Source organism: Hylobates moloch, unplaced genomic scaffold (genome assembly GCF_009828535.3).
Source record: "Hylobates moloch isolate HMO894 unplaced genomic scaffold, HMol_V3 SCAFFOLD_8, whole genome shotgun sequence".
Classification (NCBI taxonomy): domain Eukaryota; kingdom Metazoa; phylum Chordata; class Mammalia; order Primates; family Hylobatidae; genus Hylobates; species Hylobates moloch.
The window spans coordinates 66,070,174-66,084,026 of NW_026652283.1; the positions used below are offsets into that span (position 1 = coordinate 66,070,174).

Genomic DNA, 13,853 nt, shown 5'->3' on the forward strand with positions numbered 1-13,853 from the left:
AAGAGCATACCTCATATGCCCTGATTCTATTTGCTTTATCTATCCAATTTTTGCATACCATTCTATCACCATTACAATTTTTTTTTTTGAGACGGGGTCTTGCTCTGTTGCCCAGGCTGGAATGTAGTGGCATAATCTGGGCTTACTGCAGCCTTAAACTTCCAGGCTCAAGCCATCCTCCCACCGCAGACTCCCAAGTAGGTGGGACTACAGGCACATGCCACCATGTGCTGCTAATTTTTTTTTCTTTTCTTTTTTTTTTTTTTGTAGACAGGTCTTGCCATGTTGCCCAAGCTGGTCTCAAACTCCTGGACTCAAACGATCCTCCCACCTCAGCCTCCCAAAGTGTTGGGATTATAGGGATGAGCCACTGTGCCTGGCCACCATTACAACTTTAAACATAAAAAAATACATAGAATGTTGAAGGAGGAATAGCATTTTCATTTTACTGATTGATTTATTTTCAACAAACGTGCATTTATGCAACAAACATTTATTAAGCGTCTACCATGTGCCAGGAAATGACCTAGATATTCAGACCATAGTAGTGAAAAATGATAGACATTTATTATTAATTTTTATTTTATTATTAATGATAGACATGTCTATTCTTATAAATTTGAATTTTAATGGCAACTGACAGACAATGAACAGATTAAGTAATAAAATCTTCAAGGGGCCTTATAGACTTTGATAAATAGTCTCAATTTCAGTTTAAGTGAATTGGAACACATTGGAAATATATCAGTTGGAATGAGTATTGCCTGCATATAATAAGGACCTAGCTAGTGTGGCTTAAATTTATTTATTATTAAATGCATTATATTTATGTATTTCTCATGTAAAAGGCTTGCCTCATCACTGGGATTAGTATGGAGGCTTCATGATCATCAGGGTCCTTGGTCCAAAACAGCTGCTGAGGCTCCAGCCAGCACATTAATGCCAGGAGGAGAAAGAAGCCAAAACATGAAAGGATGTCCCCTTCCTTTTAAAGGATCTTCTAAAAGTCCTACCCAGTATTTCCTCTTACATCCCATTGATCAGAACCTACTCACATGACTATATCCAGTTGCAAGGGAAGCTGAAGAATGTTGCTGTCTATTACTAATGCGAAAAGGGGCAATGGAGATTGAGATGGGAAACCAGCAGTTCCTGCCACAGAGATCTGAATCATGCTTTTTAAATGGTACTGCCTTCTCTACAGAAACAGATTGAAAAGGATAGGAATAGAAGGGAGATTAATTTTTTGCAGTTGTCCCGGTAAAATTTTGGTAATGTACTGAGGTGGTGCTGTAGTGAAGATGGACAGAAGACGATGAATTCAGATATGTTTTTGGGTACGGTCAATGGGACTTTCTGATGGACTGAATAGGAAAGGGGGTAAGAAAAAGAAAATAATCAAGGATCTTGCACAGGTTTTTGTCTTGAGAAAATGGATATATGACAGTGATGCTTACTAAGATAGGAAAAGTTGTAAGTGGGTATAAGTTTCTGGAGGAGAGATTCTGGAGGAGAGCCACCGCGCCCGGCCTAAAGACATTTTAATATCAAAAGTGATACTGTATAAGAGAGTTTCTGTTTGAATCACGTTAATTTTGAAATGCCTATTACGCATTCAAATGGCAGTTGCCAAGGTGGTATTTGAATATATGGGTCTGTAGTTAAAGTAGATGTCAAGGCTTAGATATATAAAATGGAAATCCATTAGCATATGAATGTAATTAAAAATCATGGGCAGATGAAACTGCCTAGGGAGAAATTGTGAATGGAGAACAGAGCCCAGGACCAACCTGAGGTTTACCAACATTTAGAATGTTGGTAGAAGAATAGTAGCCAATTAAGTGGGCAACCAATTCCCTTATAACACACAAAACAATGTGTGCTAAAAGAATCAGTGAAAAGAGAGAGTGTTCACTTGTCTTAAATGCTGCTGAGAGGTAATCAAGTGCAGACAAAGATGTAGTCTTTGGATTTGGCAACATGATGGCCACAGGTAACTTTAACAAGAGCAGTTTTAGAGAAGCAGGGTGACAGGGTCATAATTCAATATATTCAGCTGCTAGTCACTAAGGAATCAATAAATAGTAATCTAGGAGAAGAGGTGGCCAAATTTATTTCTGTGCAGTACAATAAGGACTATGATACAGGTCTGCACAGGGTTGATGGGCACACAGGAATTGGGGTACTTATCTCTGGGGGCAAGTCACAGAGGGCTTTCAGAAGAAGGTGATAACTTCTTAGATGTTCAAACTGCATCTATAAGATGTATGGAGTAATGCATTAGCCTGGGGGCCAGAAAACCTAAGTTCTAGTCCTACCTCCACCACTAACAGATATATGACCTGAGATGAGCTCCTTCCCCTCTCTGGGATTCTTTCTTCTGCCTGAAGGGAGAAATGGCTGGACTAGACAAGCCTCATTTGTTTTCTGTTTTAAGATCATTATGGAATTTTCTCACCTGTTCAAATCTGCTTAGACAGAAGTTTTTAATTTAAGATTCTCTGCCCTTCAGTTAACCTTTTGGGGTATTTCATTTAATTACCTATATTTCGCCACTGGAAATTGATGTCACTTTCTTCAGGTTTAATTCATAGTTTTTACTGCAGAATAAATTAGTTAGGATAATGTTATTAGCTATCACAAACCCCAGAATTTCTATGGCTTAACACAAGAGAGTAATTATTTCCACCTTATGAAATAATCCAGTGCAAGTATTGACCAATGGTTTTGCATGCAGTTAGCAAGGGACCCAGGCTCCTCCCAACTTGTGGGTTTGCTATCCTTCAGGTTCTTAGAATTACTTTCTTTCTTGTGGAAAGAGAAGGCAGAGAAGATACATAACCATCTCAGCCTAGAGGTGACATACATTACTTCTGATCTAATTCTATTGTGAGAACTCATCATGTGGCTTCACCTAAGATGCAATGGGGACTGGGCAATGTGGTTTCTGGCTGGGCAGCAACAACTCCGTAAAGGGAACAAGAGTCTTGGGTAGACAGCAGATATCTCCAATACAGAGAACATTTCAATGACCCATACAACTCATTTGTTTATTTTCTAGCTGAAGAAGAGCTTATCTTGTCCAAATCAGAGATTCCTGAGACATCTGCATTTTTTCCTGAAAATCGCAGGTAGAGGCATATATCATTGTTTAGGAAGTAGAGCATAAACAATTGTCATTAAATTCAGAACACTATTGGAATAATTTGTCTGGCCAGTACTTTTGACCTCTTAGATGCAAGTGGGAAACTTTGGGGGGTATGCATGGTGAGTTTAGTCAGTAGTATCCACACTAGGTTTTATTATCCTGCTCTTTTGTTTTTAAAGATATTTTATTTTATTTTATTTATTTTTTCAAGATGGAGTCTCGCTCTGTCGCCCAGGCTGGAGTGCATGCAATGCCACAATCTCAGCTCACTGCAACCTCCGCCTTCGGGTTCAAGTGATTCTCCTGCCTCAGCCTCCTGAATATCTGGGACTACAGGCGCCTGCCACCACACCCAGCTAATTTTTTGTATTTTTAATAGAGACGGGATTTCACCGTGTTAGCCAGGATGGTCTCGATCTCCTGACCTCATGATCCGCTTGCCTTGGCCTCCCAAAGTGCTGGGATTACAGTCGTGAGCCACCGCGCCCGGCCTAATTTTTGTATTTTTAGTAGAGACGAGGTTTCACCAGGTTGGCCAGGCTGGTCTTGAACTCCTGATCTCAGGTAATCCACCCGCCTCGGCCTCCCAAAGTGCTGGAATTACAGGAGTGAGCCACCGCGCCCGGCCTAAAGATATTTTAATATCAAAAGTGATACTGTATAAGTTACTATTATTTATTTCTGCATATGGACAGTTCTGAAGAAATAAGAGAAAAGATCTTGAATTTCTTTGACCATGTTTTAACAAAAATGAAGACATCTGACGAAGACATTATCCCTCTGGAATCTTGCCAGTGTGAAGAAATCCTAGAGATTGTCATCTTGCCTCTGGCCCACCATTTTCTGGCTTTGGGAGAAAATAACAAAGCCTTATATTACTTCTTAGAAATTGCATCTGCTTATCTCATCTTGCATGATAACTACATGGTAAGCTGTTTCTACCCAGACCACCTCCACCCTAGAGACAATTCATAGAACATAGAGCCAGAAGGGAAGCTCCAGTAGGCTTTCTGATTACTTCACATTGTATATTCCCGACAGCACCCCTTTCCACTGAAAATCACATTGCTTAGAAGGGAAATGATCTAAGATTGAGAAAAGAGAATTGGAATACATTGCAACTAGCATTGTAAATTATTTAAAATATTGCCACCTTTAGAAATTTGCCATGAATTGTCTACCTGTATGGGAGGTAAGGGGGCACATCTCATTCCCAAAATGATGCAGAGAGGACTCTTAGCATAGTCTTCCTCAAGTGGCACTTACCTTCTGTTAAGCCTAAAATACCTGTGAGCGCAAAATACCTGTAGGTCTTTGGATGAGTGCAATTCTGGTTTTTTGTTTTGTTTTTGAGATGAAGTCTTAGTCACCCAGGCTGGAGTGTAGTGGCACGATCTCTGCTCACTGCAACTTCTGCCTCCCAGGATCAAGCCATCCTCCCACCTCAGCCTCCTGAGTAGCTGGGACTGCAGACATGTGCCACCATGCCCAGCTAATTTTTTGTGTTCTTGGTAGAGATGGGGTTACACTGTGTTGCCCAGGCTGGTCTTGAACACCTGAGCTCAAGGGATCTGCCTGCCTTGACCTTCCAAAGTGCTAGGATTACAAGTGTGAGCCCCTGTGCCCAGCCAATTCTGGTTTTAATCTTGTGATCCCCAAAGAGGCTCTCCCTGCCTTCGTCATCACGCAATGTGTGCTAGATTGTCACACATACCGTTAGACCACCAAAGCACTAGTGAATGTTTCTCTAGGGTAATCATAAATAAGGTTCCAGGGCAATATGCCCCTAGAGATGAGGGGATTTGATACACATAATGAAATAAACAGAATTCATTGTTAAGTAAGTTGGAAATCACTGAGCTGAATACAGGTAAATAGATGCCTTTAGATACTTCAGGGCCTTTGATATGCTGAGATACATGTAAATCTGTTCAGAGGACACAGAAGGGTAAAGGCCAGGCTAGGCTGAAGCATACTGTGTTTCCCAAACTTATTTGCCCTTAGATCTCTTTTCATGGAGCAGCTGGCTGGGCTAACCTTCCATGAACTCACTTGAGGAAATGTCTTTCTGGGCCCTTGCTTCATCTGACTTCAGCCAGCTTCAGGAAGACCTTCATAGACCTTCCATAATTTACAGTTGCTACTGGTCACAGCAGCCTAATCAACCCTCCTACCTTAGATTTATATAAAATTATAAAATTAAACTATTAAAAATGTCACTAAGTTCCTGTCCTTGAAAGCATTTATGTTAAGAATGAAAGTCTCCTGCATATTTCATGCACATATTCGAGGTGATGATGGGGATGTAGCCAATGAGTCCCAGGAGGAGGAGGCTTAGGTAGCCCTGGGGGCCAACTTTCTAAAACCTACGCATACCCCGTTTCATTCGACAAGAAGACAATGATTGGAAGCACAGCCTCAGTGCAAGGTCCCAGAATGTGCCATTTGTACCCCCTCTCCCATCAAACTCCAGTGGGACTGGGGCTGGTGGCCTACTCATCATGTCTCCCTCTTTTTTTGCCTCCCACACATACCCAACAGGATGCATGAGATTGGGAGATATTGCCTCACCTTATTTTATTCTTCAAGTCTGATCTTACCTTGGTGTGCACACGTGCTAAGATTTGCCTAATGATGTTGGGAGGTGAAGATGAAGTGATGAGAGTTGTGCAGGGACTTACTTCCTCATCCACCTCCCAAAATAAACCTGGCAAAGGAAATGGGGGTGATTCATAATTCATTTCAAAACTGAAGACCAGCTTCTCACAGATGTGGGGATGCTGGTCAAGGGAAGTGGATGTGTTGTTGGGAATAGGGAGGTTGGGGATAGAATTACTGAGAGGAAGAAATTGGCTTGAGGGAAACTTCGGATAAGGCAACCTAGATGATAGTGTGAGGAAAGGTGGAGATTTCCAGATTCATTCTCTTGATGGAGTGATCCAGCAGACAAAGGTAAGCATGAAGGTGAGATCTTTACCCATCAGCTCCTGTCTGGAATTTGATGCCCATTTTAATCAGTGGAGCTGGGGATGGAAGTGGAGGTGATAACTGAAATGGCTCCTGCATCTCTTGCTTCAGTAGAGTCTGGGGCAATGGCCCTTCTGTGGGCTCAATCCCTGCTGAATCAACACTTTTCTACTCCTTGGGCTGGTTACAGGCATACATGTATTTGAATGAAGGAGAGAAGTTGCTAAAAACTCTCGAGAAGGACAAATCTTGGAGCCAGACATTTGAGTCTGCCACCTTTTACAGCCTCAAAGGTGAGGTAAGAAACCATTAAAGACTTGAATTAATCTGTTATATATCTTAGGCCTTTCCATAGAAGTCATCCCTATACTTTCTACACCCTCCTCCCATCTCTTGCCACAGACTTCTAGCCAAGACTCTAGAAACTCAAATCCCTGGGCTCCAACCTCCTCACCATGGCTTACAAGCAAGATCTTCCCTGTCTTCCAGGTTGACATCTTTTTTTTTTTTTTTTTTTTTTTTTTCTGAGAGGGAGTCTTGCTCTGTTGCCCAGCCTGGAATACAGTGGCGTGATCTCAGCTCTCTTCAACTTCCGTCTCCCGGGTTCAAGTGATTCTCCTGCCTCAGCCTCCAAAGTAGCTGGGATTACAGGCATGCACCACCACGCCCGGCTAATTTTTGTATTTTAGTAGAGATGGGGTTTCACCATGTTGGCCAGGCTGGTCTCAAACTCCTGACCTCAAGTGATCCACCCGCCCTGACCTCTCAAAGTGCTGGGATTACAGGCGTGAGCCACCGTGCCCGGCCCAGGTTGACACCTTTATGAAATATTTTTGTTACAATCTCTAAAAATGAACCTGAATGGGTAAACATTGTCTCAGAGGTAGACAATGTACAACTAAGATGCTAAATCCTAGTCATTCAACCATCCTTCATGCATATATCCAATAGACATTTTCTATTATGCCAGGCATAGGAAGATTTTGTTTCTGGTCCATAAATCACCTTTTTTGATAAGAATCCCCAAAATATGGGCCGGGTGCGGTGGCTCACGCCTGTAATCCCAGCACTTTGGGAGGCTGAGGCGGGCGGATCACGAGGTCAGGAGATTGAGACCATCCTGGCTAACACAGTGAAACCCCGCCTCTACTAAAAATACAGAAAATTAGCCGGGCGAGGTGGCGGGCGCCTGTAGTCCCAGCTACTCGGGAGGCTGAGGCAGGAGAATGGTGTGAACCCCGGGGGTCGGAGCCTGCAGTGAGTCGAGATCACGCCACTGCACTCCAGCCTGGGCGACAGCAAGACTCTGTCTCAAAAAAAAAAAAAAAGAATCCCCAAAATATGGATTGTTGGGACCTACTGATTAAGTTAGAATCATCACTTTCCCTCTTTTCCTCTCTTCCCTCCCACCTCCCTGTAGGTCTGTTTCAATACGGGCCGGATAGTGCTTGCCAAGAAAATGCTGAGGAAGGCACTGAAGCTCCTCAACCGAATCCTTCCTCACAACTTAATCTCCTTGTTTCTCCATATCCATATCGAGAACAACAGACACTTCCATTATGTGAATCGGCAGGCCCAAGAGAGCCCACCTCCAGGGTAAGGGAAGGAGCTGGGGAGAGCAGACTGTTTAGTCTCACTTCCCAGAGAGCCCTACACATAATCCATGTCAGCCTCCAAAGCCTGGCCTCCAGGGGGCACAAGGACTCCTGTTTGGCTCTGACTTCACTGGGGAGGAGGCGAGTGTGGGAGGCACTCCCAGACCAGGGTTGCCACAAAGTACTTTATGGGCAGTTTTTGCCAAAGGGAATTTTGATGACACAAACATAAGGGACCTCATTGTAAGGTAATTCTAGTGTCTGTCCTAACTCATCTAGCCCTTTAACCCCCATGGCCATCCGTGTTCTCATTGGATGGATCCTGCACCACTGCTCCTGGGACCTCAGTCACAAGCCCTCTTCCATTAGGTGCTAAGACACTGGGTTTTGCCCCGCCCCAAAGAAAAATAGCAAGCCCTGAAGACATTTGCCAAAGGACAAAACTCCCACCCATCTAGGAATCTCAATAGGGATATGGGTTACATGGGGGTATACGTTGGTCAAAATTGTACTGTTAAGATTTGGGCATTTCAATATATGTAAATTCTACCTATAAGATAACTATAATAATAATGAGTGGGAAAAAATAGTGAGTGGAGAGGTAGATGAAATAAGCATGTTGCTAGTTGTTGAAGGTAGATGTTGAGTGCATTTCGCTCATTATACTCTTGTTTGCTGTGTGTATGCTTGGATTATTCTATAAATGTTTTCAAAAATATTCCACCTATCTAGCAATTCATGCCAAAGGAGATGCCGCCTTGTTGGGTACCTGAAGAGCTGACAGAGGACACCTCTTCCATCTTGGGGGAGCTCAGTAGCTATATTACTATAGGTTCTGCCTAAGATACAAACATCTATTCCTATGAGCAAGCTACTACAACTCTTTTGCAACCCCATCAAAAACTGCCTTCCCCAGCTTCCAAACATGTTCCTTTAAATGTAGGGAATCCTGAGGTGAAAAGGAAATGTAATGGAGCTGAGCTCCTGTGCACGGTGGAGGTGGGCTCCTGGGAATACCTGGCTGTTCCTGGAAACCCCAGGAGGAAGGGCTGGGAGATGTTCAGCAGAGATCTCTCTCAGAAGGCAGTGATCTTTGCATTACACATAAGGTTGCAGGATGCCTCAATTTGAATTTCAGATAAACAGTGAATACTTTTTTTAGTATACATCTATCATATGAAATATTTAGGACATACGCATTCCATAAAAATAAGGCTTAAAATTCAAATTTAACTGGGCATCCTATATTTTCATCTGCTAAAACAGGCAATTTACACATTTTACATTTTGTAAAAGGAGTAAGAAGTACCTGCACAAAGGGAAAAGGTAGAAAAGTGTTGAAGAAGAAAAAACTGAGGAGCTGTTGGCTTAAAATATCCGCAGGTCAAAAGGTTCTCATCTCAAAAATGAGTATGACATGGAACAACATTTAATGTCAGAGTGTCCATGACCCTCATGAATGCCCTATGAGATTTTACCCAGGGCTGGGTGTTGTAGCTCACGCCTGTAATGCCAACACTTAGGGAGGCCGAGGCGGGTGGATTGCCTGAGGTCAGGAGTTCGAGACCAGTCTGGCCAACATGGTGAAACTCTGTCTGTACTAAAAATACAAAAAACATTTAGCCAGGCGTGGTGGCTGCACCTGTAATCCCAGCTACTCAGGAGGCTGTGGCAGGGGAATTGCTTGAACCAGGGAGGTGGAGGTTGCAGTGAGTCAAGATCGTGCCACTGCACTCCAGCCTGGGCGATAAAGCGAGACTCCGTCTCAAAAAAAAAAAAGAGATTTTACCCTGTCCATGTTTCCTTGGAACCTTTTTAAAAAATCATTTCCACATCATAATTTAGAAAAGTTTATTTTGCCAAGGTTGAGGACACACTTGTAACACAGCCTCAGTAAGTCCTAACGACATGTGCCCAAGGTGGTTGGGCACAGCTTAGTTTTATACATTTGGGGAGACATGAGACATCAATCAACATATGTAAGAAGTACATTGGTTCGGTCTGGAAAGGCGGGACAACTTGAAGCAAAGGCAGGAAGTTGGGAGGGAGCTTCCAGGTCACAGATAGGTGAGACACAAACGGTTGCATTCTTCTGAGTTTCTGATTAGACTTTCCAAAGGAGGAAAATCAGATATGCATCTATCTCAAAGAGCGGAGGAGTGACTGAATAGAACGGGAGGCAGGTTTGCCCTAAGCAGTTTCCAGCTTGAGTTTTCCTTAGTGATTTTGGGGGCCCAAGATATTTTCCTTTCAAAATGCAATAGTTAAAAATGCTCATTTTTTGGCCGGGCGCAGTGGCTCACACTTGCAATCCCAGCACTTCGGGAGGCTGAGGCAGGCAGATCACCTGAGGTCAGGGGTTCAGGACCAGCCTGGCCAACATGGCGAAACCCCATCTCTACTAAAAACACAAAATAGCCAGGCATGGTGGTGTGTGCCTGTAATCCCAGCTACTGGGGAGGCTGAGGCAAGAGAATCGCTTGAACCTGGGAAGCAGAGGTTGCAGTGAGCTGAGATCATGCCACTGCACTCCAACCTGGAGAACAGAGCGAGGCTCAAAAAACAAAAAATCCTCCTTTTTTTTTTTTTTTTTTTGTAAACTAAAAAGTACCCGAGAAAGGTCTCAATCAATTTTTAAGTTTATTTTGCCAAGGTTATGGACATGCCCAGAAGAAAAAAAAAACACAAAACGACAGAAACAGTCCCTGTTTGAGACTGCAGTATTTAAACGGGAAAAGTGGGCTGGAGGAAAATGAGGGAGGGCATGATAATAATCCACGTTGCAAGATAAAAGGAGCAGCTAGGGGAATAGTCAATTATGTATTGTCTCACGCTCAGTAAATAGGCACTTAACGTAGGATAAGGCAGACATAGAGTTGCTACCTGTGCAGATAAACTTAACTTTTTACCTGTAGCTGTCTGCTAAGGAACAAAAGGAAAGGCAACTTCTTGCATGACTCAGCTTTCAGCTTAATTTTTTCCTTTCGGCATAGTGAATTGGGATCCTGAGTTTTTATTTTCCTTTCACACCTTTGTTGAGCTGAGAACTAGTTCCTGAAAGCAGTGTGCAATGGAGAAAATAATACATTGGGCTTTTGGGCTGGAGGTAGATGGAGTTTGAATCCTGGCACCACCACATTCCAGCTGTGTGTCTTTGCCTTAATTACTTAACCTGAGTCTCACCTTCCTCATATGTAAAATGGAGTCAGTTATTCCACTCTTTTGTTACAGGATTGTCATCAGAATCAAATGTGATGAATAATATCAATGTGCTTTTTAAATAGCTTCATTTAGCAATTACCTGACACAGGACAGACGCTTTACATAAATTATCTTAATCATTACAAAGTAGGTATTATGATTCCCATTTTACAATGGAGAAAATGTACTCCATAAAAATTAATGTGCTTGTTTGTCAGTCATGGCGACAGGCCTCAAATTCAAGTCAGTTTTGATTCCCAGGCCCATAGTGAGGACACCATATACCTGTGCTCCCCTAAAGCATGGTAATGATGATACCTTTTATGTTCCATTTGTGTTTACTTTACCCAATAGGAAGAAGAGGCTGGCACAACTTTACCAGCAAACTGTCTGCCTCTCCTTGCTGTGGCGCATCTATAGCTACAGTTATCTTTTTCACTGCAAGTGTTATGCCCACCTGGCACTTATGATGCAAATGAATACTGCACTGGAAACTCAACATTGTTTCCAGGTAGGGGATTTTTGTAGCTGCTCCTTTAAGTTTCTGAATTTCATTTGGGAAGAAAAGCCTAGTAAAAGCCAATTAGGATTCAAAATTCTGAGGATATAATAATAGAAGGCTTTCTGACTGGCTTGTTTTTACAAGGCCAGCAGTTCTCAAACACTTTGGCTCCAGGATCACTTCACACTCTTAAAAATTATTGAAGATCCCAAATAGCTTTTATTTATATGGGTTGAATCTATTGATATCATATAAGAACCAAAAGCCGAGAAAATTCTAAAATATTATTATTATTATTATTGCTTTTTTTTTTGAGATGGAGTCTTGCTCTGTCACCGAGGCTGGAGTGCAGTGGCACGATCTCGGCTCACTGCAACCTCCACTTCCTGGGTTCAAGAGATTCTCTTGCCTCATCCTCCTGAGTAGCTGGGACTACAGGCATGCGCCACCATACCCAGCTAATTTTTGTATTTTTAGTAGAGATGGGGTTTCACCATGTTGGCCAGGCTGGTCTTGAACTCCTGACCTCAGGTGATCTGCCCGCACTGGCCTTCCAAAGTGCTGGGATTACAGGCATGAGGCACTGCACCTGGCCTAAAATATTATTTTAAAATAAAGATAACAAGCCTATTACATATTAACATAATCACCATTTTCATTTTTTAAAACTCTGTTCCCCAAACAAAAAACGGGAAATGTGGCATTGTATTAAATTTTTGCTAATATTTTAATGTCTGGCTTCATAGAAGACAACTAGATTCTCACATCTGCTTCTACTTTCACTGTTGCAATATCACATATGTTGCCTCTGGAAGACTCCAGTGTATATTCATGAGAGAATGAGGGTGAAAGAGAAAAATGTTAAAGAATAATTCTTTTTTAAAAAGATAGAATTATAACTGATAACAAATATGGAAAGTACACATCAAAGATTTTATTTAACTCACTGAGTTGACTCAATCAAAATTAGTAAGATTGGAACCAAGTGGTTCCAAGGAGAATTCAGTTTACCAATGGATACAAAACTTGTCTAGTAACAGCGTAATAATCACTTGTATTCCACTGAATATTTACATTTCTATGAAAAACAAATCATATCACTTATATTATTATCAGTTTTCTGCAACATAGTTGTAAGATAGTCCAAAGAAAAATAGAGATAACTTTGATTAGTAAGTTAGGTAGGACCCCCACTAAGTTTGTGTTTTTGCCCATTTTAAGGTCTTTCACTATTTTTCCTGTCACAAATAATGCCTGGATATTAGCTAGGCACGGTGGCTCACGCCTGTAATCTCAGCACTTTGGGAGGCTGAGGTGGGCGGATCACGTGAGGTCAGGAGTTCGAGACTAGCCTGGCCAACCTGGGGAAACCCCATCTTTACTAAAAATACAAAAATTAGCTGAGTGTGGTGGTGGGTGCCTGTAATCCCAGCTGCTCAGGAGGCCGAGGCAGGAGAATTGCTTGAACCCAGGAGGCGGAGGTTGCAGTGAGACGAGATCGCACCATTGCACTCCAGCCTGGATGACAAGAGCGAGACTCCAACTCAAAAAAAAAATTTTTTTTTTAAATTTAAAATGCCTGGATATTATGGAACTAGCTTTGACCTCATGTGGTCTCTGAAAAGGTGTCAGGGATCCCTAGGGCTCCCAGGATGAATTGGGAGAACCACTAGTCTAGGTCATAACCAAAGAAGCCTTTGACTGGATGAAGAAGATATCAGGAGACATGATCAAGAAATTATTAAGCGAAATGAAACTCATCTAATGAGAGTGACCTTGCTCCTTTATAAAAGTACATTAAGTCAGCAGGCCGGGCGCAGTGGCTCACGTCTATAATCCCAGCACTTTGGGAAGCTGAGGTGGGTGGATCACGAGGTCAGGAGATCAAGACCATGGTGAAACCCTGTCTCTACTAAAAATACAACAACAACAAAAAAAAATTAGCTGGGTGCGGTGGCGGGTGCCTGTAGTCCCAGCTACTCGGGAGGCTGAAGCAGGAGAATGGTGTGAACCCAGGAGGCGAAGCTTGCAGCGAGCAGAGATCGCTCCACTGCACTCCAGCCTGGGTGACAGAGCAAGACTCCGTCTCAGAAAAAAAAAAAAAAAAAGTACATTAAGTCTGGGTTTCTTCCTCCTGGAGTCATTGTCAAAAATTAAGGGAAGGGGTCAAGTAGCACCATAAATGTTGGAGGAGCTTAGATTCCTAACCTGGAGTCTGTCCTCTACATTAGTTCCTTTGGGTGAACTTAGGCTGGCTCTCCTAGAAGACAGAAGTATTTATAAAGCCCATCAAGATTGACCCCTGCCTATCTCCCATCCTCTTTTAGCTCTGTAGGCTATGAAGGAGCCACAAACCCAGCCATATTGGTCCTCTTTTAGTTCCTCAAACACAGAAGTTTAATCCCATCTGTCACCGGATGTTCCCTCTGCTTGGAGGGAA

The 13,853-nt window shown here is 42.6% G+C and overlaps 1 protein-coding gene across 4 annotated transcripts in view; it reads left to right on the forward strand.

The window, feature by feature from the left end:
• The window catches only part of ADCY10 (adenylate cyclase 10), a 103,213-nt gene that overhangs the window by 72,371 nt on the left and 16,989 nt on the right, over window positions 1-13,853 (forward strand). For 3 of the 4 annotated variants that reach the window (XM_058442197.1, XM_032161087.2, XM_058442196.1), the window contains 5 exons: window positions 3,062-3,131; window positions 3,844-4,075; window positions 6,306-6,413; window positions 7,536-7,711; window positions 11,266-11,422. In XM_058442197.1, coding sequence (XP_058298180.1) covers window positions 3,062-3,131; window positions 3,844-4,075; window positions 6,306-6,413; window positions 7,536-7,711; window positions 11,266-11,422 — 743 coding nt within the window. The remainder of the gene's footprint in view (window positions 1-3,061; window positions 3,132-3,843; window positions 4,076-6,305; window positions 6,414-7,535; window positions 7,712-11,265; window positions 11,423-13,853) is intronic. The other variant, XM_058442195.1, reaches the window with a different exon arrangement.